This window comes from Danio rerio, chromosome 10 (assembly GCF_049306965.1).
Source record: "Danio rerio strain Tuebingen ecotype United States chromosome 10, GRCz12tu, whole genome shotgun sequence".
Lineage (NCBI taxonomy): Eukaryota > Metazoa > Chordata > Actinopteri > Cypriniformes > Danionidae > Danio > Danio rerio.
Window position 1 is genome coordinate 37,327,453 of NC_133185.1, and position 27,548 is coordinate 37,355,000.

At 33.7% G+C, this 27,548-nt stretch overlaps 1 protein-coding gene across 5 annotated transcripts in view; it reads right to left on the reverse strand.

Annotated features, from left to right (window-relative positions):
* uvrag (UV radiation resistance associated gene) overlaps positions 1-27,548 on the reverse strand; it is a 230,272-nt gene that overhangs the window by 63,807 nt on the left and 138,917 nt on the right. For all 5 annotated transcript variants that reach the window (XR_012385850.1, XR_012385849.1, NM_201069.1 and 2 more), the window contains 1 exon segment: positions 16,111-16,186. Coding sequence is in view for 3 of the 5 variants with exons in the window: in NM_201069.1 (NP_957363.1) it covers positions 16,111-16,186 (76 nt within the window). In the remaining 2 variants the exon portion in view is untranslated.

Here is a 27,548-nt window from a genome sequence, read left to right on the forward strand (position 1 = left end):
CATGTTTGCTATTGCAGTCTCTTTTTGCAACCGGGAATCTGTGGGACGTCATGTGTGACGTAGGTTGGTAATTCCTCTATAGGCCTGTTATTTTTTTACTGAAGAAGATATATTATTTGAGTTTATTACAAGAAACTGTATGTATAAAAAAAAGGCACAGTATCAGGATCGGTTCTAAAAATTGGAGAAAAAAAATCGGTGCATCCCTATATTAAAGTATGCTTTATTTTTTATTCTTTTTAAGGTAAATCTTAATTAATGAATATTTAAAACATTTAGGTTTAAAAGTTTTAGTTAACAATAATAGCTCATCCCAAGCTTTTTGAACTGTAATGTTCCTCCCTAAAAAAGAATTAAAAGAAAGATAAAACAGAACAGAGGACAAAAATAAATAGAAAGAATTTAGCTTGTTCTTTTCCAGTGTTGGATTCATTCATCACTGGCTGCATTAATATCAATAATTTCATTGGGTTTGAAATACAGCAGCCATCTGTTATCTTAGAATAACTGGCGAAGGTTTTATTACTGACTGGGTGGGCATGTACAGCCCTAATGGATGAGGTGTAACACACTTCCCAGGCCTGAAGGAAATTCAGCTTATTAAGCCTGATGACTTATGGAAAACAAATCGCTCCTAAGATAACAGCGAAAATGTGCACCCGCGCTGCGATGCAATTACGTTGAGCTCTATTACATGAAGCTGTTGAGACAAACCAAACAATCAGCCTTTTTCTCAGAAATTCCCCAAGTCAGGTGCAGCGGTGGGGTGTAATGGGATGTAATCTCTTCATCTAAACTAGTTGAGTCCAGTAGTCTGTTAATCCGTTTTTTCCCCTCCCTAGTCCATAAATCAATTCTGAATAAGGAGACGGCGGGTCCGTAGGCTTCGTTCCCATACCTTTGAGAGGATAGGGTGGTCTCATGTTAGTGTAGCTTATTTACACTATCTCGAAAACAATTCTGAAGCTGAGATGAGATAAACGAGGCAAGTTTTAATGTGTCCAGATGAACTCTAGCATGGCTCGACTAATATAAATGCAACAAAGGTCAAAGATAACTAATAAACAAATAACAGCATGTGAGGGTAAAAAATGTGACCATAAAACTCTTCATAGTTGCAATTTTAGCCTATTATAGTTCTATACGGGTATTTAAAATGCACCTCCTTTTAGTAGATCTTCATTTTCATGTGTGACGGACGAATTTCTATTGACGTCTTTACTCATTTTATGAGCTCTTCACAAGTTCTCAGCTAATAAAAACATCATCACAAGTACAGTGTGCACATAAAACAAGCACATTAAGCCCGGCACACAGAATTGTTTTGGATGCCCAGTAAGTTTAATCTTTAAATTTCTGTTCATGAAAGTTTATTACGTTTAATAAAAGACGTAATGAAGTGAAGGATGAATAAATGTACAATTTTACCTTACTTTGCCCAGTATTTAATTGCATTTAAGTAAAATATACAAAAACACTAGCACAATGTTATATATTTTGCTGACTTATGTACTGTACATGTTTCAGAAATATTTAAATATCCAGAGAAATGTTACTTAGCGTCAACTAGTGATATGGACTGTGCCCTGTGTGTTCAAGCAAATGATAATGACTGTGACATGATAAAAACTGCTTTGTGTTGGCTGTGTTTGTCTCTTCTCACTCCCTATCTGCTTAGTTCTACCCTGACATTAAGTTTTACCTATATGTACTTTAGCTGATCCATGAAGGTCCAATATCCCATAGGATGTAATGAAGACCACAACTTCCATGATCCCATGATTTTATTATTAATCTTTGCATTTGTTTGTTGTGAATATGCGCCTCTAGTGGCAAAAATGACATACTGTGCCTTTAAATGATCTGATATGATTTTCTCTCATTTTGTAACAGTAGTTGGTTACATTTGATTTTACAGTCCATGCATTTGTACCAAGCGGCAACCTCCTGCTCTCCCTCGTGAAGCAAATATGGAAGTAACTGAAAATGCAATTCATCGAAATTCCACTAGTCCTGGCTCCATAATAAAGCAAATTTTTATTTAGCACTGTTAAAATGGCCAACTTTACAGCAGGAAAAACGGTGTTTACAGCCTGGTACAAAGAACTATTTTTGTGTGTATAGCTAATATTACCCTTCATGACAACTGTGAGGGGGGTGAATCTTTTTTATAACTCATTCATTCCGTTTATATTAGGTTTTATTAAGTCTGCATAACTAAGGGCGTGGCCACTTGATTGACAGCTAGGTCTCACTGGTACCTGTCACTTCACCTCAGCTGATTCCGGCTAATTAGCCACTGAACTCAGCATATACATCGTATTTTTGTTTTGTTTTATGTGGCTTTTCACACTCAATTGCTTTATGAAATTATTTCTTACAATTATCAGATGATATGGCATGCTGTGTGCACTTAATTGTGCTCACAAACTATTCACGTGGCCTCCATTTCTCAGGTAAATGATGTTATTAACTTATATAGAATATCAATAAATGTATTTGTTTTATTTAAGATCATTTATCATTTGTAATTTTCTTTAGACCTGTAAAGCACCACAGAATCTGACAGATTGATTAACTGTAGGCAATAGAATAGTCATTTGAAACACTGTCATACAGTGTTATGCCTGGATTTCATCAATAGCCTTGCATTTACTAACACAGACTATATTTGAACTATTTGGAAATTATTCACATTTTCCTCCTGTAGAAAAGCATCATAAGAACAATGCTTAGGGGCTCAATGTACAGTGTTTTTAAAGGACCAAACACTTTATCGATATAGTACCAATCAAGCACAAGTGGTCAGAACACAAACGAGTCGCAGGTAATGAAGTATTAAGCATTTCTCCCAAAGAAAAGCCAGCCTAAGCAAAATGCTAGCATCTCTGTTTAATTTGCCCTTATTTGGTTACCCTGGTTGGAGTGATGACGCTTGAAAAAAATGATGCTGGTTGGCCGCACCCACTTTTAGCTTGATTTGCGCTCTTCAGAAAACTATAGGTAACCTCACGGATACTACGTCCATATTTTTTACAGTCTACGATTTGTACTTAAAGAAGCTATTGGTCTAATCCAATTTAATGATCTATGCTAAGCTAAGTGCTTGCGCCAGACCTGGCGATTGGCCAAATGTATTAAAAATGGTAACACTAAACTAGGGGAGTTGTAAAACTAGCTCTTTTTAGTGTAGTGATTGTGAAATCAACGGCAACCAACAGTTGCTCAGCTCAGAGAAATTTCTGGCAGAATTTTAAATTCTGGGTGAACAACCCTTTTGATTTGCTCACAGACACTCAAACATGCTTGATCGAGATGCAAGAACAGCAAGACTGACGTTAGTTATTCGAGAGTTTAGTTTAGTGTGAACAGACTTTCAATGAAGGAACAAATCTTTCAGATGCTTTAAATTTGTGTTCTAAAGACAGATTAAGTCTTTTGGGTTTAAAACAGCATGGGGGCAACTAATATAAGGGCTAAATGTAACCTTAACACTTGAATGTATTCAAATATAAAGCACAATAACACAGGCGACTGCTGCACATACAGTGTGGCTTTTAGAACAGTAATAACCAACACATGTTTACTAGAATTCCGATTTCCTCTATAGAAAAATTAAAACTACCAGTGCAGCAAGTGAACGTTCATAAGGCTAAAAGACAGAAAACAAGATTCATTACGCAAGTTACCAAAGCAAACTTCCTTTAAATGGAAACCGGATGCCGTTTGGCTTGGAAGAGAAGAAGAGCTGGTTAAAGAGTTGATCAGTTCCAGGTCTTCTCTCGTCCCTAGTGATGTTGGCTTGGCAGTGAAGCTAGGAGGACCAGGGTTCATGGCTACGCAAACAAACACGTCTTAGCGCTGGTTTGGACAGACTCACTGAGCCTGGTTTGTGAAGATGGGGCTTTTTATGGAAGAGCGACAGAAGAAGGGCTCTCATTGTGAGAGTGACGGCGCATACGCAATGCGGCGGCTTTTTCTGGAGGGTCCAGCTGACCGCGATGGACTGAATCACTCACCGCAGGCAGGTCTGCTGGACGAGGAGGAAGGACTCTGGGATAGCCCGGGAATAGTTTGTGCTAAATGCGCCATTCTCTTGGGAGTTCTCTTTCACACTTGTCAACTCCCACTTTTATTTACCCGTCTGATGTTAATTAAAAGGTGGGAGAGTAAATAAGTGAATATGAGCAGTCAGCCTTTTCTGACTCAATAGGGCGCCTTCAATGGATATAGCGGATTTAGGAATGGAGACGTGGGCGTTTCTGTGACCACTTCTGGCCCTGTGGACTGTTACATTAGAAAACAAAACAGCTTTTATACTCGTATAAGGTTATTAAAATTGTCTACTAACAAATATCTATGATTGCCTGTGTGTAAACATCACAATTTGTTCTAAAAGTTCTAAACATTTTGATCAAATATTACATAAAAGTAATGTGTGGAAATTGTTTTTATTGTTAAACATTTCTGGGTTAAAATGGATGCTTTTCTGCCTTGCCAATTTTGCATATGATGAATACATAAAAAATACATCATTTTCATAAGAGAAAAGATCATTTTTTCACCCGCATTATTTTATAAAAAGTTTTATAGGAAAGTATGCACAATAAACATCACACTTATAAAAATAATTATATTAAGCCTGGTTTTAAAAATCATAATACAACAGGGAAAATAAGTATTAAACATGTCACCATTTTCTCAGAAAACATATTTCTAAAGGTGCTGTTGATTTTCACCATATGTTTATAGCAACCAAAGAACTTCATATATGCAAATAAAACAAATGAATTAGAATAAAGTTATGTGTAATAAAATTAAATGACACAGGGAAAAAGTATTGAACACATGAAGAAAAGGAAGTGTAGCAGCTAAAAACTCACATTTGTACTTCAGCAATCCTCTGCCCTTCATCATTGTAAATTAATATCAGCTGCTTCAGTCCTGCATCTACATTAGTAGGATGATCAAAATGAAACCAGGGTGGACATTTCAGCAAGACAATGATTCAAAACACAGTCTAGGAATCTATCAAATGCTTTCAGACAAAAAAATAATAATAAAATCAATCTGTAGAATGGCCTAGCCAATCACTTGCCTTAAATCCAATAGAATTACAAAATAAAGATCAGATTTGATAAACGAGACCCACAGAACCATCAAGATTTTTACACACTGTTGAAGTCACACCTGAGTCAAATGCATGTGTATTTATTCTCCATATGAGAGGCGTCTTTAAGCTGCCATCCCCAAAAAAGCCTTTTATTTAAAGTAATAAATACATTTCAGTAGTTCAGCACTTTCTCCTTGTGTCATTTCATTGTTATTACACATAACAGGTTGCTTTGTTTGGTTTTATTCTTACGCTTGTATTGTTTGGGTTTTAACCAAAATCTGGTTTAATTCCATGTTACAGCTTGTTTGAAATATTATGACAAGGACAAAACATTACATGTTCAATACTTATTTCCCCCACTGTATAATTTGTGCGTAATTAAGCTATAAATACATTAATGAATATAGTAATATACCTGTACATAAATCTGTCAATTTGTATACTTTGTATTCTCTATTTACTTTTTTTTTTTAACTCTTTTGTTATCTGTGTTTTTGTCCTGTCACTGTCATTTTGTTACACTGTATACTTCTGTCATGAAAACAAATGTCTTGAATGTGTGAAAACATACCTGTCAATGAAGCTCTTTCTGATTGTGATCTCTGAAAATGTTTATCTGTACTTCACATCATCATTCTAAATGATTCTTTATGTGGTCAAAATTTTAAAACCAGATTATGTTGTGCAAAATTAGACCTAAAAACAACTCACAATGCATAAAAACCTAGGTGTATACACAAAGCAGGGCTTAAGTATGTTTTTCAAGATCTTCATTTTCAGGGCTAAAAGGATGCCTTATTCCCGAATTCTCCATGTGTTTGGATTCATCTTGAGTTTAGCAACCCTTGATGGCAATCGCATTCAACACTGTGTTGATCTTCCTTTCACAGACCAAAGTAAATCAAATAAGATAAAAGCGCAGTCATGAGGAAATCTGCAAGTTGAGTGCTGGAAGAAACATGAATGAAGAGAACATATGAAAAAGGAATTAAAAGTCAAAAAGAAAAAAAACTAGATGTATGAACACATACGGGGAATTTATGCCACATCTAACGAAAAGTCATTCCCGACTAACACTCGGAGGTTAAGCACACAGTCTGATGGAGGTAAATGTTGAATGTGACATATGGAAATTCCTGCTTAATATACACAAATAAAGCCACTTAGCTTGAGTGATTAATCATAGGGAGGTGATTCCCTTCACAAAGCGCCGTTGTGGCCTTGAGTGTTTTCTTGCATTGGGGGGAAAAACACTCACATAGGGAGTCAGGAATGTAATAGTAGTAGTTAACTTCTCATTCAGGAGCCGGTGGCCTTTTACTACAGCAAATGAAAATGAGCGTTTGAGTGTTTGTATGTATATCAGCTCTCTAAACTAAAGTTAATGTGCTTTCCATTCATGAGAAGTCATTTTAGATGACACTAATTGCAACCAAGAATCTCTAGCCTCTTTATAGCTAGTTCATGCGCACCTGTAAAACTTTGGGGAACAAATATCCCTTTTTTGTATGGTAGAATCACATGTACTGTATTCAAAGGTTTGGAAAGAACCATTTAAAATAATTGTATTTTCAGTAATCTGGGTATTTATAATTTCGGCTCCGTTTGTGTCAAGAATCAAAAATGCATAAATGTAGAATTTTACCTAATTATATCACAGGAATGCAGTAAATGGTAATGTATCTTATTATTTGGAAGAAATATTTGCCACGAAATATAATCCTTGAAATGATTTTTTAAAACAATAATCAATAAACAAAATAAATGAATGTAACTAAAAATATCAATAAAAATAATTAATAATGAGTTAATAATGAAACTAGAGCTGAAATTGTTGGTCAACATCATTAACATTGTTAACAATTTAAATTCCATCTCACTAAACTAAAAATATCAATAAAAACAGATAATAATGTATTAGTCAGGGAGGTGATAATTAACCCCATGGTCACTCTCTCTGAGCGCTAGCGTTCTTCTGTGGAGAGAGGAGAACATTACAGAAGGACAACCATCTGTGCAGCAATCCACCAATCAGGCCTGCATGGTAGAGTGGCCAGACTAAAGCCACTCCCCGTCTGCAATTTGCCAAAAGTCATCTGAAGGACTCTCAGAACATAAGAACCAAAATTCTCTGGTCTGATGAGACTAAAATTAACCTCTTTAGAGTGAATGCCAGGCGTTACGTTTGGAGAAAACAAGGCACCGCTCATCACCACGCTAATACATCCCTACAGTGAAGCATGGCAGTGGCAGCATCATGCTGTGGGGATGATTTTCAGCAGTAGGAACTGGAAGACAAGCCAAAATATCAATAGAGTGGCTTCACAACAACTCTGTGAATGTCCTTGAGTGGCCCAGCCAGAGCCCAGACTTAAATCCTATTGAACATTTCTGGAGAGATCTGAAAATGGCAGTACACCGTCACTTCCCATCCAACCTGATAGAGCTTGAGAGGTACTGCAAAGAGAAATGGGCAAAAATTCCCAAAGAGAGATGTGCCAAGCTTGTGGCTACAAATTTTACAAGACTCGGGGCTGTAATTGCTGCCAAAGGTGCATCAACAAAGTATTGAGCAAAGGCTGTGAATACTTATGTACATGTGTTTAAGATTTTTTTATTTGTAATAAATTTGCAACATTTCCCAGAGATGGGTTGCGGCTGGAAGGGCATCCGCTGTGTAAAAACTTGCTGGATAAGTTGGCGGTTCATTCCGCTGTGGTGACCCCAGATTAATAAAGGAACTAAGCCGACAAGAAAATGAATGAATGAATGAAATTTGCAACAATTTAAAAAAATATTTTTTTTTTCACATTGTCATTATGGGGTATTGTGTGTAGAACTCCATTTTGGAATAAGGCTGTAACATAAAACATGGAAAAAGGGAAGCGCTATGAATACTTTACAGATGCACTGTATTTCAAGCCATAGAAAATTTTAATTTGACTTCAACTTATTTTTAGACAAAATAATCATTGGTTGTCATTCAAAATCACAGCTATAACTCTTCTCAAGTTAAAACACTGCTATTGTGTTGTCTGAAAATGAATGCAAACATGCCTAAAAACATTTATCTTATAAAGTACATACTAAAAATAAGAGGAATGTACAGTTCATATAGTAAAAAAAGAGTAACATCACTGCTTGGTTCTTAACCAGACACACAGACTTCCCCTCAAATCCCTGAATGAACAAGTGCAACCAATGCCTCCTTATCAAACACACAATCACCAGTGAGCCAAATATGCGTATTAGCATTAGAAAGATATGTAAATCCGGTCATCCAACAGTACTAATACTGCCAGCTCTCCGGGCTTTGCAGAGAACAGGACACACACTCCAAATTCCCTAATAATCTCAAATCCCAGCACAGCCCTTCCTGCTCAACCTCTTGCCAAATAAGATAGCCTGGCAACCGAACTGCTAATTGTAATATTTCTGTCAACGTTACGTTTATGCAGCGTCTTTATACAGCTAATCCATCCTCAGAGTCTGGACTGACACAACTTCAGTACTTCTGCCCTCTAGGGGAAGATGAACCGCTTAGAAAGTCACACACAGGGAGAAAGTCATGTTAAAAAAAAGTCTCCTGTTTGGAAAGATTGGGAAGGATTTCACACAGGCTTTGACCCCTGTGATGCTGTGTCCAAATCAAACCAACGTTCTGGACGGTCCATCTGAAAGATATTAAACAACAGCAGCGCGAAAGTGTTTGTTGCGATGCCAAAAAGAGCAAAATGTAAAACATAATGAGCATTAAAAGGCAAATTCACAACATTCCAGATGTTGTTGTGACAGTGGGAGGAAGTCTCAGCAGCGGCGTAATGGATTAAATACTCTTGTTATTTAACACAAATGGACTTGTGTTTTTCCTTACGGTGTGTTTAGCTTGTCTTTCGTGTGTTTTCATTGAAGCCAAAAGGAATTACACGAGCCAAAGTTGAAAATTAAAAGAGTTTGAAGAGCGTATTGGCAAACATGCTCTATAATGCTACAGAAACCGCGCAAATATGACACTAGGAAACTACCTTTTGGCATAATCACCGCTTTGAAATGTTAAAATAAGTCACGTAAGGTTGGGATTTAAGAGTAATTTCATGGTCGGCTTGTCTGAGGGTTGTTGGAACAACAAGTCTAAGGAAGCCCTTATAATTATGTAGGCCTAGTGTAGGGTCATGAGACGGCAATAAGACGTTTTCTAAGAAGATATTTACACCGAATGCTGTGTCTGTGGATTCAATAAATGCTTTAATCCTACAGCAGGGCTATTCAACTAGTTTGTTATGGGGGCCAGTTCATGAAAAGTATCCAAAATGAGGGGTCGGAGAGATCTGACTTGCAATATAAGTGATGACACAACAGCAATATAAGAGCCCCTATGTTCCTTAAGACACCTACGTTGGCTTTTTTTTCTACCTTAAAACGTTAATATGTTGTATTCTGAAACTATATAACATCAGTGCATTGAACTAGAGCTGCAAAATATTAAAAAAATCTAACATTGCAATATTTTTTATTGTGCGATTTACATTTAGATATGAATACAATTTCCCCAGATTACTTAATATCTGTATTTGGAAATAATTAATAATGTTAGATCAAATGGCATGATTCTGCAGTGGGAGTGCATCTCCATGAAATCTAATAACATTTTATACATTTTTAGGGGTCCACCAACACATTTCCGTTGCTGTCTTTGCTACTAGCAGTGTGTTTCTGTATTCGCATGTGTTGTGAGTATTTTCATGCACGTGTTTAGTCAGATAAATCGATGTTTACTATTTGCATCGCCATAAAATCTTATAAACAATCTATAACTATTTTGGGTTTCCATTGACACTTTTTTGTTTGAGTCGGTGCTATTTGCAGTGCATTTCAGTATTTGCAAGTGTTGTATTTTCATGCATGACAATCTAGAAATACAATCAAGAAAAAAAATGCAACTGAAAAAGTGTTTTATCGTTAGTCTAACTAACAATATTCTAGTACAGTAACTGAATAATAAACATAAAAATAATTCAATAAATTAATCGTAGTTAAGGTCACAAACGGTACATTTTTTATACCTGAATGTTTATAAAATCATTACACAATCACAACATCAGAAACACATGAAAATGATGAATTATAATACAAACTCAACATTTTATATCCTGCGATGTGACTATTGCGAATGCTCACATTGCGATATCGATGTCGAAACGATATATTGTGCAGCCCTACATTATACACTAGGCATTTTTTAAAAACATATTCAAATCTTGTATTTCGAAGCATAGCAAAATCAGTGCATTGCTCAAGTAGGCTTTTTCTACTTTATCATGTGATATGGACATGCTTCTACAGGGTCAAATTGAATCCTGCAATGTAAAACAATCCTTACTGCCTTAATTTCTTCAAAATCAAAGTGACTTAAAAATATTAGGTTAAACTCTGTATGACTTAAAAAAAATGTTTGAAAGGAACATAAAAATATGTGTTGTCTTGACTTTTTGTCATTAAATCTTTTACAGTGTGTTATATGATCTTATGCATTCCTTTTATCATTTGATTGACATTTTATTCTTTTATTTGGAAAAAGGGCTTTAAGTTTAATTCTGAAGAAGTTCCCGTTCAAAAAGTGTATTATTACTATAAAGTTTACATTTTGGTAAATAACTTTCATATTTCTGCATATTTTAGCAACATTTTAAGATAGCTGTAGCAAAGTATAATGATGGTTTGATCAAAATTTATTCTTAAAGAGATAGCACACCTAAAAATAAAAATTCTGCCATTATTTACTCACCATTCGCTTATTCAAAATCTATTTAATTTTTTCTTTCTTCTGTTGAACACAGAAGAAGATATTTAAAAAAATGCTGGTAGCTGGCACCCATTGACTTTCATAGTCAGAAAAAAAAAAAAAAACTATGGATGTATTAGCAACCAACATCTTCAAAATATCTTCTTTTGTGTTGAACAAAAGAAAAAAAGACTTAATTAGATTTTGAATAGACAAAGGATGAGTAAATGATGGCAGAATTTTCATTTTTGGGTGAGCTATCCCTTTACAAAGTTACTATTAATCAAATAAATATTACAGCTACGATCATCTTAGTGTTAGAGTTCATAAGTCATAAAGGTTTAAAACCACATTGCGATCTTTTACCTTCGGGTAGAAGATACAGAACCTTCGGCTGGAAGCGGAACCGACTTAAGAACTCTTTTTTTTTCCCCAGTGTCAATCAGACTGTTGAACACTGATGGATGGTGTATGTAATTCTTTTGCATGTTTGCTTATTTTTAATTGTTATTGTGTCAGAAGATCTGTGTGAATCCAAGAAAATTCCCCCTTGAGGGACAATAACGTATAAAAACAAACAAACAAACATAAAAGAGAGTAAATGATGAGGTAATTAACATTTTATGGATTAATTATTTCTTTAATCCATACATTATTTCTTTGTTGTACTTCTAAAATAATAATGTAGTTACAAACAAATTTTAGTCAGGTTTACATTTTGGTTTTATTCCATCCCCCATGTACCTCTTTTTATAAAAAATGTGTTATGCAAGACGCATGTATGTCATTCAAAGTAAATAAAGCTTTGCAATACACTTTTCATTGAAAGTCAGTATTCACAGAATTTTACTAGTATTAATGATACTAAATACATCTTACTAATACGAAAAAAAAAATCTTACTGATACTAAAAAAAATATGCAAAACTTTCCTTAAAATATACAGTTAATATTGGTGAAAATGTAATAAAGCCCAGCTTTAACAGCAACAGTGCTTTAAAAATGATGGATATTAAAACTAAACATCTCTGAGAAATCTTAAGCATGCTGACAGTCTCACAGCATGCTGAAATACTTCTAAAAACTAATCCATCAGAGGTTACAAAACATTCAAGTTAAATATTAAAAATAAAACAAACAGATGACCTAATGTCCATTCCGACTCATCCATATATCTGCAACATTAAGAAACAGTGTATAATTAATAAAACAACAACAACTCATCCATCACAGCTGAAAGTGCGTGGCCAAACCCCCGCTGGCCACCTGACATTCTTCTGCCTTCCTCTCATGACACGAGGACTAAATAAAAACAACATCCAGTCAGCGCTGCTTCAAAGCAAACTCATACACCCCCCTTTCGCTCTCCCTCCTGCCTGCTTGGATCGCTTTCAAACACACACAATTTAATAAAAGATAGACGCTTAATCTCCTCCATTCCAGAACAAGAGCGCCTGTGAAACCCGATCTCTGCTTAGATTCAGCAGCCGGACATACAGAGCCACTGCGGCTACGGCGAACCAACGGAACGCATAAAAAAAGCGGAAAAATAAAAACAAACAGAATTTCATTTGTCAGTTATTCGCAAATCACATTAGGTAGGAAAAAGTCGATTTTACTATATTTAGGGTTAGCGATGCGAGACTTCAGCAAAAGTACAGATCACCTACTAAAATATCCCTGCAGTAAATGTATAAAGCCCTTTTTCAAAATGCTAAATAAATTTTGATGTACTTTAAGATATTTAATGTTCATATTGGAAGTAAAAGTACATACTGTTTTTGTATTTTGCAGGAAATAAATTATGAATCTGACTATATTTAGACTCACTCTGACCTCATCAATTGTTTAGGTGAATCTTTAACTGCAGAATCATTCTGTATAGATCGCTTGAATCGATGAATAGTTAACTGCAGACGTGATCTGACTGTATCAATTGTCAATGAATCGGTACTTTGAGAATCATTCTGAATGGATGTTTTGAATCAATGAATGGTACAACTGCAGACTCACTCTGGCCTCATCAATTGATTTAGTGAATCATTAACTGAGAATCATTCTTTATGGAGCTTTGGAATTGATGAATAGTTACTGCAGACATGATCTGACTGTATCAACTGAATCATTAACTTGACAATCATTCTGAATGGAGTTTTAAATCAGTTAATGGTCTTACTGCTGACTCACTCTGGCGTCATTAATTGATTCAGTGAATCATTAACTGAAGAATCATTCTGTATGGATCTTTAGAATTGATGTATAGTTAACTGCAGAAATGATCTGACTGTACTAATTGAATCAGTGAATCGGAAACTTTGGAATCATTTTGATTGGATGTTTTGAATCAATGAATGGTCCAACTGCAGACTCACTCTGTCCTTATCAATTTAATCAGTGAACCATTAACTGGGGAATCATTCAGTATGGATCTTTTGAATCAATAAATAAATAACTGCAGATACCATTTGACTATAATTTGAATCAGAAAATCTGTAACTTGGGAATCATTCTTAATGGATGTTTTGAATCAATGAATGATTCAACTACAGACTCACTCAGGACTTATCAATTGAATCAGCAAATCATTAACTGGGGAATCATTCTGTATGGATCTTTTGAATCGATAAAAAGCTGACTGCAGGTGCAATCTGACTGTATCAACTGAATCAGTGAACCATTTACTGGGGAATCTTTCTGTATGGAGCTTTTAAATCAATAGTTAACTGCAGACTCACACTGACTGTTTCAGTAAATCATTAACTGGAGACTCATTTGAGAGTATTTAAGAGTACAGTAGCTAAAACGTCTACACATGAAATCAAAATATCAACTTTTTAACTTGAATTTAAGGTTTACAGTGTCTTTCAAATAATATATCGACTAAAAGAAAGAAATTATTGCTTTGCAAATGGTACTGTAAAAAAATTCTATAAACGTTCACATAATATTATGGACATGAACATAAAACTGAATAAATATTTACACACATTTCCATAAACAGACTCCATGATGGGTTAAAAAAATTTTAACCCAAAAAATGTAAACATTGTGTACAGAATGAGTGCAGGCCTAAAACAGAGCCCTGAGAAATGCAGTGGGTTACAGCTTATCTGTTTCGCCACATAGCCACATTACCTAACATTAGCTAACATTAAAAGCCCAGTTGGTAGAGTTCCCGCAACTGGAAAGCCTCAAAATATTGACTTCGCTGAGCTCATATGGATCGCCTTGACTGGTTTCACAAACAATGAGCATAAAAAGTGCTCGAATTGGCGGTCAGCATTTCGAGATAGGCTCAATTAGCCTGCCCTACAGAGAAACACTGACAGGGTTAATGAAGATTTCTGGCAAAGGTGCAAAGCTTTACATTGCTTCTGATTAAGGGGATGAGGAATGGAAATGGTGGGCGACAGGCAGTATGAAGAACATGCTGCGGAGGGCATCTCTTAGTCAGGCTACAAATGGAGGCGTAGATCAAACATGACAGATATATACGTTTTCCCCTCAGAGTTGGCTGGGTTTACATATCGCTCCATACCTCGCACAGTTACGCTAACGTTTTAGCAACACGTATGCGGCTTGTGTGGGTCAAAGACGGACCGATCCGCTCGACCTCTCTGTTCTTTCTGCAGTTTTCTTCAGTTTGGGCAACAGCTGGAGCACAGGGGGTTTGGATTTCTCTCTCAGAGACTTGGAGGAGTGTTAATATTACACTCAAACTGATTAAATAGGAGCTGTATAATTCAGAGCAAGGCTTAAAATTGAAATTAGATTAGAGTGGTGGCTCGTAAAAGTCATGATGTAAACATCACTTCCAGACAACTTTTGATAGCAAAACCACAATTTTTACATGCACAGGGATTGTTCCCCCCAAAACAAAAATTTATCCATTATTTACTCACCCTCAAGTGGTTCTAAACATTTATTAGTTTCTTTCTACTGTTGAGCACAAAAAGATACCCTAGAAACCTGTAACCATTGATTCCATAGTAGGAAAAACAAATACTCTGGAAGTCAATGTTTACCAACTATTTTCAAAATATCTTTTTTTGCATTCAAGGAGGGTGGGGGGGGGGGGGGTTAAAAAAAGCAGGCAGGAGGGAGACAGACACATATTAAATAATAAAAAAAACAATTAAACTGTTCCATTAAATATGCTACTAAACCATCAGTAGGTGGTTTTAATAAGTAATTGATTATATTTATTTACTGTTTTTAAAAAATACTTTAATAAAACTTTCAATTGACTTAATAAATGCTGTCAGAAAACTGTCTAATTAAGGACATATGTGATCTCTGACTTTAAAATAAAAATATAATTAAATAAATTAATTAATTAAATTAAATGAAATAAAACATTAAATAAAATATACATAAAATAAAAATAAGAAAAAAATAAATAAGAAAAATAAATAGTGAAAAATTAAATTAAATTAAAAATATAAGTAAAAAATTGAAAAAAAAATTAAAAAATAAATAAATTAATAAAAATTAAATTAAATTGAATAATAAATAAAGAGTAGCAGTCAAGTTTTTCTATTTTAACGCCAATGTCAATTTTATTTATAGCACTATTAAACACAACCAGAGGTTGACCAATATGCTGCACAGTACACATCACAAAAATATAACATGGGAACACCACATAAAAAAAATGTGCTCCCTTAGATGAATGTTCTCAAATAGTGACTTTTAAACTGTGATTGGACAGATAGGATTTAAACCATTCCAGGGAACTTCCTTTTATCCCTACACAATGCTCTAAGCAGGCAAACAAGATGGCATGGTCTACTGTGTCAAATGTAGCACTCAGATCTAATAGCACAAGCACAGCACAATCGCCAGCACCACAAGTAAGCAAAATATAATTTAAAACTTTAACAAGTGCAGTCTAGGTTGAATGATACTTTTTGAAACCTGACAGAAAAACCTCAAAGATTTTGTGATCATCTTCAAATCTTTGCAGCTGCTGCAATACTACTTTTTCTGAGATCTTTGTGATGAAGGACAGATTTGAAATGGGTCTATACTTGGCTATAACAGATGGATCTAAGTTAGGTTGCTTCAGCAAAGGATTTACAGTGGCAAGTTTTAAAACATCAGGTGCATCACCAGTTTTAAAACATTGATTTAATGAGGCTACAATATAAGGACCTACTGTGTCAAAAACTTGCTTTAACATCCACCCTTGACTTTGACAGTGAGACTCTTACCTGGGCGATGTTCTTGTTGAGCAAATAGACACCATATTCAAACTGGAAGCGCTCTCCTCTGGGGTAAAGAGGGAACCTGCAAAAAAACACAACAGACATCATGAGAAATCGCCTTAGCGCTCACCTCACCACCACAACACATGGTTCCCATAATAAAGAAAACCAAGAACATTTTTATGAGCTTGTAATCAGTTCATAACTGTGCACAGGACAGCCTCACTGAAAACAAGAAAAACAGCAGTTCATCTGGATAAACAGCTAACCAAAGGACCAAAGCCTGAAACTAACAACTATACTGATAAATCAACAGAGAGTCAATTGTCCTAGTGCATTTACTCTACCGCTGATATAATAGTCTAAGATCAGTACAATTTTTTTTGTTTAAACTGTAAATAATATTAAAATTTAAAATAGCTGTTTTCATATTAAATGTAGTTTAAATTTTTATTTATTCTTGCAACTTAAAGTGGAATTTTTAGTGTTATTGCTCCTGTAATCAGTCTCACATGATCTTTCACAAATCTACGATCAAATATTAAAATAAAAAATTCTGCTTCACAGTTCTGAGGAAACTGATCCATTTGAACTTTTAGGATTTTTTTATAAAAAAAAAAAAGTTAAAAATAATAATAGTGTAATATAAAATAAAACAGTATTTACAAAGTATTAGTATTTACTTATAGTATTTATTTGTTATGTTTTATTTTAATATGTCCTTTAATAATGACAGTAAACACAATTTAAATGATTCGTTTGGATGTAACTGTATTGGTTTTAACAAATAATATGACATTTGAAACAGCAGCAAATCCTCATATTATAGTTAGTGCTGGGCAAAGATTAATCACATCCAAATTAAATGTTTGTTTTTGAGATAATATGTTTATGTTATTTATATTTACTATGTATATGTGACATACACACAAACATAAAAACAAATCTATTCAAAAGCATTATGTTACAAAGATATTTAAATTCATATGTAATTTGCATTACACACACACACACATGCACGCACACACACACGCACGTGCGCGCACACACACGTGCGCGCACACACACACACACGCACGCACGCACGCACGCACGCACGCGCATTTTTTTATTTCAAAACAAAATTTGGACAAATTGGATTGAAATCAAAGAATAAATTACAGTTTCAACTATGTTCAATAAAAAAATGTTATGTAATAATATTTCTACAATTTTACTGTTTTTAAAATCAATACAGTATACAAAATTAGCTTCTTTTAAAAAAAAACATTTCAAAATGTATGATTTGGAATGTAATCACTACATATGATAAGAAAAAAAAACATTTATAGTGTGCTTTACCACCGGTAGAATCGCTTTCTCTTTCTCTCTCTTTTAAAATAAACAAGAAAATAACACACTCTCCTCGTAAATCTAGCACTTATTTCTCTGAACACAACACTTCTTTTGTATAATGAACACTTCTTGTGTATATTGCCTCTTCTATTTGATTTGCTGAATGCCTCCTCAATTGTAAGTTGCTTTGGACAAAAAAAATGTATAGTTGAAGTTTTAACAGTATTTCCAATAATATTTTTTCTTCTAGAGAAAGTCTTTTTTATTTATTTCGGCTAGAATAAAAACAGTTTTGATTTTTTTTTACAAATCTATTTTAAGGTCAATATTATTAGCCCATTAGGGAATATTATATTTTCGATTGTCTACAGAACAAATTACTGTTATACAATGATTTGCCTAATTACCCTTGCCTAATTAACCTAGTTAAGTCTTTAAATTGCACTTTAAGCTGAATACTAGTATCTTGAAAAATATCTATTAAAATGTTGTGTACTGTCTTCATAGCAAAGAAAAAACAAATCAGTTATTAGAAATGAGTTATTAAAACTATTATGTTTGGAAATGTGTTCTAAAAATCTCTCTGCTAAACAGAAATTGGGGGAAAAAAAAAAAAAAAAAATATATATATATATATATATATATATATATATATATATATATATATATATATATATATATATATATATATATATATATATATATATATATATATATATATATATATATACATATATATATATATATACATACATACATACATACAGGGGGGCTAATGAATCTGACTTCGACTGTATATGTCCAATCTATAATATATCTGTGTATGTCAGACCGCCAAACTTTTCAAGAACTGTGTGTTTCTGATGTAAGAGCTTTGTGTAGATGTGAAGCGAGTGCCTGGAGCTCTGGAGGTCTGGTTCTGATCCGCTCCTCAAATGCATGTCTGAAACACAATCTATTATCCATTCAAATCATCATTCTGGCTTGTTTCTCTCGGTCAGTTCTCATTTAAACCACAGGCGTAATCATGATTCAGAAATAGCCGAGCGGCATACAATATCAATGTCTACATCAGAGCAGCAGATAATGAAGGAACCGGTCAAGATGCACAACAGATGGACATGCTGGACCGTTAATGCACTTCTGAAGGCTGCACACTGAAGTGTTTACTGAGAATGTAAGACTTCAGAATTATTGCAATACAACAGGCGTCCTGCTCCAGAGATCACTGTTGATGTGGATATAACACTCATCGTTAGCTGATCAGTTCATCACCAGTGTCAATACTCATCACTTGAGAACAACATATAAAGAAGAACTACATGTGAGCTACTTAAAAATATAAGTGCTTAATAACTAGAAGTTTAATAGTGTTAAAGGGGTTTTGGGTTTTTTAGATTTAAGATAAATAAATTATTCATGCATTTGTTTTAGTAAAATAGAGTTGCATTTCAAAATGGAGATGTAACTGTTTTTGAAAGTTTTACAATTTGGTTAGACAAGATTAAAATACATTATATATATATATATATATATATATATATATATATATATATATATATATATATATATATATATATATATATATATATATATATATATATAATATAATATATATATATATATATATATATATATATATATATATATATATATATATATATATATATATATATATATATATATATACCCCCATGATTTATTTTTCTTTTTTAAATATTTTCCAAATGATGTTTAACAGATCAAGGCAATTTTCACAGTTTGACTGATAATATTTTTTTCTTCTGGAGAAAGGCTTTTTTTTTTTTTTTTTTTGCTAGAATAAAAGCAGTTTAAAAATTTTTAAACAGAATTTTAAGGACAAAATTATTAGCCCCTTTAAGCTATATTGTCTTTGGATAGTCTACTGAACAAACCATCATTAAACAATAACTTGCCTAACTACCCTAACCTGCCTGGTTAACCTAATTAACCAAGTCAAGTATTTAAATGTCACTTTAAGCTGTATAGAAGTGTCATGAAAAATATCTAGTCAAATATTATTTTCTGTCATCATGGCACAGATAAAATAAATTAGTGATTAGAAATTAGTTATTAAACTATTATGTTTAGAAATTTGTTGAAAATGTGTGAAAAAATCTTCTCTCCGTTAAACAGAAATTAGGGAAAAAAATAAACAGGGGGGCTAATAATTCAGGGGGATAATAATTATGACTTCAACTGTGCATATACAGTATATACTTTTTTTACTATAAAAATGTAAAGAGTAAAGGTTAAGAAAAAGTCTGAAGAATTAAAATAGAATTAAACTTTAATAGTATTAAAGTAGTGTAAGTTTACACAATCATACATAAAAACATATAAACAAATAATATAAAATTTCATATTATATAAAAACAGTATATATCATTATAATATTAAATATCAAATAATATTATTAATAAATAAAAAAAATTCTAATCAAATAAAAATCTTTAAAATAAAATTATATTTTTAAAATGCAATTAAATAAAAAAAGGAACTACAAAATTATTAAAACAAATTAAGTAAAATAAAAAATTAAATAAAATAATAAAGTAAAATAAATTAAAATAAAAGTACAGCATGGTGGTGGAGTGGGTACCACTCTCGCCTCAAAGCAAGAAGGTTGCTGGTTTGAGCCCTTGCTGGGTCAGTTGGTAATTTTGTGTGGAGTTTGCATGTTTTCCCTGTGTTCGCGTGGGTTTCCTCTGGGTGCTTCGGTTTCCACCACAAGTCCAGAAACGTGGTATAACTTGGGTAAGCTAAATTGTACGTAGTGTATGTATGAGGATGGAAGTGTATGGGTGTTTCCCCAGTGATGGGTTGCAGCTGGAAGGGCATCTGCAATGTAAAATAAATGCTGGATAAGTTGGCAGGTCATTCCGCTGTGGTGACCCCAGAATAATAAAGTGACTAAGGCGAAAATAAAATAAAATAAAATAAAATAAAATAAAGTAAAATAAAATAAAATAAAAAATAAAATAAAATAAAATAAAATAAAATAAAATAAAGAGTCATCTGTGAAGAACATCAAAAATTCAGGACCACAGATGAAGTGAACCGGTTTGATTTTTAATAGCGACTGACAAGCGAAATTCATCAGGAGACTTTTCTAAGAATCTCATATCAAACTTCATTACAAGTTTAGCAGCAATGGACATGTTTGAATCCCATGCAGACTTCCTGAACCAAACATCCTTCAGTTTTATTGCAGAACAGGGCCTGAAAAACCCATTTGGAAAGTCCCTCTGAGAAAAACCTAGGATGGGAAAGGCTCGATAAACACAGAAAGACATCTCTTGAAAATTCTTCTCGCACACCACCTGACAAAACTGCATCCCGCTAATATCAGTGCACAACACCACTGCCCTGTTATTAGAAGCTTACAGTCAGCGAGAGGGGGGAAAAAAAGAGCAAAGCCTTCAGATTAAGCACCTGTGATCAACAAAAACATCACCACTTTAACCACAAAGCTTCAGTGACAGCGCTGTCAGGCTTGTTGAAACACTGCGTTTGTGTGTTTTCAAGACTCTCTACCTATGGAATGTGCTTATAAGAGTCGTGTGAGTGTGAATGTGAGACGCAGAGTCATTTGTCTTTTATTTTCCACAGATTCTGCTCAGTAGGAGAGGTCAACGACTGTAACGGGTCGAGAGGCATAAACTTTAGCCTGCAGGCGACAAACACACAGGAGCTCAAGGTGTAAGTGAACTTCCGGATGTGTCCTCTGTAATCCGGGAGGTCTTTGGGTTAGTAACTACTTTATTATTGAGTGTAAGTTCAAAATTTATTATTAATTAATTCTGCAATTTAAAGCTCAAATATTAGTATGATTAATGAAGTTTTTATTGTCACGCAATATTTTAGAAATCATTATAACATGCTGATTTGCTGATTAATTATTATTAATTATTTTATAACTAGGGCTAGACAGAATCTGCAGGCATTTATTTAATAATTCTGCGCAGGAAAAAAAAAAAATATATATATATATATATGTTTGTATATATATATGTATATGTATGTGTATGTATATATATATATATATATATATATATATATATATATATATATATATATATATAATTCTGCAGATTTATGTGAAATGATTTTAGAAGTATTTATATTAAATATATTCAATATATTAAATTTAAAAAATACCTTTTAAATGTTTGTTTAATGTTTACAATGCAAATCTTCTTATTTGGTAAACAAAGCAAGACTCTAATATAATATATCTACTAAAATACTACTTTACAAACTGTATTGTAAATCAATCATATAAACATTTTCATATTTGTCAATAATAAAACATAAATTAATTTAAAAACTGAATAAATATAAATGTACACAAGTAAATAAATAGACTCAACGGTGGAATAAAAATCTGCTGAAATCTGGGGATTTCAGCGTGCGCAGCTTCCAACTAATTACTATTTATAATTGTCAATGTTAAAAGTTTTTTTTTTTTTTGCTTGTTAGTATTGTGAAATAGATTGATTTTACTATTTAGGATTCTTTAATTAAAACTTAATAGAGAAAATAAGAATTTGTTTGCATTTATTTCGTATTTTGATGAAACGAAAAGTGAAGCAAAATGAAACTAAAAAGTCAACTAAACTAAAAACAAAACAAAAACAATAAACAACAAAACTAAGAAAAAAAATTATTAATTGATTTTTTAAACTAAACTAAACCAAAAAAATTACTAAATGAAAAACAAAACAAAGCTAAAACAAAACCAAAAATTAAACTACACTAAACACAAAACAAAACAAAACCAAACAAATCTGACGAAAAAGGATAATCAAAACAAAAAAAAATGAAAAATGATATAAAAGACAAACCAAAAACAAAATGAAAAATGATAAACAAAACAAAATTAAACAAAACAAAACAAAAAACTAAATTAAACAAAAACTAAAAACAAAATAAAATATGAAATTAAACAAAAATAACTAAATGAAAAACGAAACAAAAAAACAATGAACAAAACAAAAAAAACTAAACGAAAAAAAAGAAAAACGATAAACAAAACAAAAACATTTTAATTTGTTTTTAAACTTTTTTACAATATAAATATTTTCCCCTTAACCCAACTTAATGTGTGCTCAATAAACAGAATGTATATTGAGAATTTATATATGTTAGTAAAGCACTATTTTAATGGTTATTTTGATCTCACAAAAATAAGAAGCAGCTCAACACTTTTCAACGTTTATAATAATAATAAATGTTTCTTGAGCATCAGATCATCACATCATAATGACATCTGAAGAATCGTGTAACAATAAACAATTTAAAGCTGAACATTCAGCTTTAAATCCCAGGATTAATTTAAATATTCATTTTTAAATTGTAGTAGTATTTCAGAATTATGTGAACAATCCTTCATCTATTATTTCCCCGAAATTCGCTCAGTAGGAGAGGTCACGGACTGTAACCGGTCAGGGGGGCACAAACTTTAGCCTGCAGGCGACAGACACCCATAGGAGCCCGAGGTGTGAGTGAACTTCCGGATGTTTCCTCTGTAATCCGGGAGGCCTTTTTTTGTCAGTAGCACCTGGAGCTTGAGCTTTAATGGCAGGAGAGTGGAGACAGAGGCAGCAATTCCCTTCACTTCCTGTCTTAACAATCCTGCGTCTCAAACACACACACAAACACATACTTACACACTTCCTGTCTGAGCAGCGAGAGGGCATAATCTGAATGCAGGTGCACACTTAAATCCCTCAATAGACTGAACACACACATACCCAAACCTATTGAGGTCCTTTACTATTGAGACAACAGCCGAGCAGCCTGTTAAATGTGTCCTGGATTATTTTGGAGACACAAAAAGGGCAAATATGCACAACGCAAGAGGAGTTATGCAGAAATAAACACTGCATGAATAAGGTTGCAATCACTTTTCTAGCATGTGTGTTCTCTATATGTATTGTGCTTTTGGCATCTAAGCACTGATAATATATATATGAGCAATATCACACGATTAGCAGTGCGATACTGCGTTTATACAAAAGTTTGACGGCATAATTATGTATATAAAAACTAAATTAAACATGGAGAATTTCAAAAACCCTTTTGTATGAGGAACTACTTTCTTCCGCCTTGGATTCAAACCATAAGCTGACAGTTAAACAGTTGAGCAAGCATCTTTTAAACTTTGGATCTGTAGTGTCTGCTTTTTGCTGGTTGTATATGGGCGGAGTAATACACAAAGGGTAAAGAGGCTTTACGGGTGCTGATATTACTTAAATATATCACGGCTATCAGCCAATCAGATTCAAGAACCACACAGAACTGTTGTATAAACACTAATATAAGGTCTACGGAGACCCGGAAGGGACGTGATAGCGGGGGAAAAAAAATTGGTGGGAAAAAAAAACTGAGTGATGGGAAAACATAATATTAAGTTTTGCGTTTCCTTGCAAAGATATTTTGCGTTTCCTCGCAAAGATGTTTTGCGTTATCTCACAAAACTATTTCTCCACAAACACTTGCTGTTCACTTCATTCATGTAAACTCTCACGTTTTGCCGAAATTCTCCCATACTGTACAATTCTATCCCACTATCATCCCATCATTAGGTATTTTCCCATATTTCTGATTTTTTTTTCTGATCTATTATTTATTTATTTATTTATTATTAATCTTGAAAGCACGCAGAAATTAATATTAAAATGTCTGCATTCACTTTCTTTACATTAAAGCTGTGCATCGATCATCACCTTTCATATGCTACCCCTGAACCAGTGAATGCATGTATAAGCGCTGACTGACAGACGCGCTTCGTACAATACCCAGATCAGCTTCTGTACACACCATTATGAAAATCACTATCAGCCATTATTTTAACATGTTATGTGAGAAATGATGCCATATCGACCTTCACATCCAGCCTGATCTCACGAGAAAACATAAGTATTTTACGTTTTGCCAGTTTAGTGGCTAATTCGTACGAGTTAAGTCGTACAAAATTGTACGATTTTAAAAAGGAGGCGTGGCACCTAACCCCACCCCTAAACCCAACCGTCATTGGGGGATGAGCAAATCGTACCAAATTGTACGAATTAGATCGTACATATTCATACGAATTAGCCACTATATCAAAAAGTTACGAATTGCTGCGAGATTGTGTTGTCATATCATGTACTACACACTCTTCAGGACACCCTGTCAAATTAAAAGTATGGGTTTATTAGAATGTATGTTGCTAAATTGAGTTCATTGTTAACAGCAAAATGCTTTTTGATTGCTAAAAATAATCTGAACTAAAAAATGTGATCAAAACTAAATACATTTTTAAAGGAAACGGCGCAATTTGAGCAACACTGAAACAGATTTCATAAAGGCCTACTGATGTCGAGCTCAATTTCTCCATCCCTGATGTGTAAGTGTGTGTTTTGTGAGGTGTGGGGTGAACGTCAGTGTTATTCTGCCATGTGAAAGTGAGCATTTCTCCAGGCCTCACTGTAATCCTTCACATTTACTATAGTGATAAAAAACACTCTCATTTCCTCTCCATTTCTCTCCTTTTCTGTCCGGTCACTCCAACACACTTTTTCACATATGTACATGCACATGCTCTCCCTCTCACACACACATACACACATACATACACACACACTTCCTGCCCCCTGTTGCTGTGTTATAATATATTTGACTGGACGTTCCCTTGAGGAATTCCTGGTGCTCTGTGAACCAAAGTCACAGCAGTATGATCTCACACACACATACATACTTTCTCGCACACACACATACTGGACAGCACTCATTAATCACTGGTAGGTGATGGTGTGTTTGCCTCTGTGTGTGTGCGCGTGTGTGCGTGCACGTGAGATGTTTACTTGATCAAAAATCACAAGTTGAATATACTAGTATTTTATATTTTACTATTTCAGGATTAAAATTATGTGATAGCATAAGGCGATATTTAGTAACTGTGGGCCGTCCATTTAGTAGCATTGTTCTGCTGTGACTGAATAAGTGTCACAAGAAACTGTCCGAATATTTTAGTATGATATTCAGTCAGAGAACCCAAAGCAAACATCATTTGGTCCAGATAATATTCTCAAAAGACACATCTTACAACATGCCATTGAAACAAGCACAGTAACCCACCCAAACATCTAACACAGACTGGCGCACGCATGCACACACAAACGCACACTTTTTTACTATTCACTTTTGATGCTTTAAACTAAAAAAAGTGACTGATTTTATAATTAAAATAATAAAAGATAGAGATTCACCTGACTCACGATTCGATAGGATTCACCATACTAATCTCACAATTCAATTTAGTCTCGATTATTTAACAAAATTATCTGAAACAAATTTTCTTAAATGCTGCAGGTTTTTGCAAAACAATTTATTTTCCGCCAAAACCAAAGTGCTATTAAAAAACTAATTCCAAAAGAAAAAAGAAGAATACAAAATAAAGACTCATTAATATAAACAAACTAAAACTGTGACTGTGCTTGGATTTAACATATTTATGTTAAGGGAATATCATCATATCTGTGTTTTCTGGCAAAAGCTGAGGTCTTTGCACATTTACAATGTCCCCTACTGATGAAAAAACTCTTCAACTGGTGACTGAGATGGTTGGTGTGGAGAGGAAAGGCTTTCCTAAACCAGAGAGCAGTGTGTACAGAGGTGGTCAATAAGCCTCCTGCTCCAAGGGACTGACCACTGCCATAAAATACTGATTATAAAATGACTAATTACATAGTAGGATAGAGACAGGAGTTAAACATAATTCTGAAGGTGAATAATTAATATGTATAATTAATTAGTATAAGTATCAGTGTGATACACTTAAGAGATAAACTTGAACATTTTTTAAATATTTCATAATAAGAAGAAAATTATTAAAATATACATACTAATTTGAAAAGGAGAGGGCAAAATAATCTAATACCTGCTTCTACACAGGAAACCCACATGAACACGGGGAGAACATGCAAACTCCACACAGAAAGGCCAACTGACCCAGCCAAGGCTCGAACCAGCGACCTTCTTGCTGTGAACACCGTGTCGCCTGGTTGTTTATTTATTTTTATTTTTTTGATGAAAGCTTCTTTTTGTCTATTTAGGTTATGACAAGCAGAAATGGCCAAAACTAGGACCCACGGGCCAAAGTTGGCCCATGCTAACAGTTTGATTTGGCCAACCATACCATTTGAAAAGAGAGGACATATGGGCAATTATCTTTGACAGAGATCGAAATTTCGAAAATATATTGTAATATTTTGTTTGTTTGTTTTAAAATTCATTTTGTTTTGTAAATAATTCTGATATTTTAAAATGTAAATACTGTCACTTGATGGATAAAGGGCAATACAATGCATAAATATACTGCATTAAAGCAATAATTTGTAGTCATTTTAAAATATTAGGAAATAAAATAGGAAATTACTCATGGAAACTTTAATGTAATACAGTTTGAAATATGTTGGCCCATCATAAGAAAAAATTTGGTTTTTGGCCCGTCAAAACAAAAAGTTGGGGCACCCCTGGACTATACGAATTAAGTTAATCAAAAAACTGTTTCTATGGTAGAATCTTAACCAGAGTATTGTCTTAATCGTGTTCATTTTGGAATATTGTAGTGTGTGTAAACTTAAACACACTCACATTCATTTTCTTTCCTGCTTTAACTCTGTGACATCATCAGGTAAGCACACAAGAGGAGAATAGAGACCGTAATGGGCTTGTGCGAATATAAAGAGGTATTTTTATGAGGCCGGATGTTTGCACTGTGTATGTTATTGCGTGTGTCACCTCATAATCACTTCATGACCTCATATTAGCACATGAGCTCAACGGTCTGTGTTTAGATGAAGTAAAGGTGCTCAGCCAAGCTTTGACCATTTTAAAGGGAACTCAACAGAATAAATGAGCTCAATTTCGAATTTATGGCATATTCACAAAGTCACAAACAGGAAACCAACTACATTCGAGAGCACATCTTTTGATGCAAATATACAGTAAAAGTACTTTAGCACACTAAAATTGACAGTTTGGACATGTTAGATTTTTTTCAGTCAAATGGAAAGAAACATTTAACATGCACTTTAATG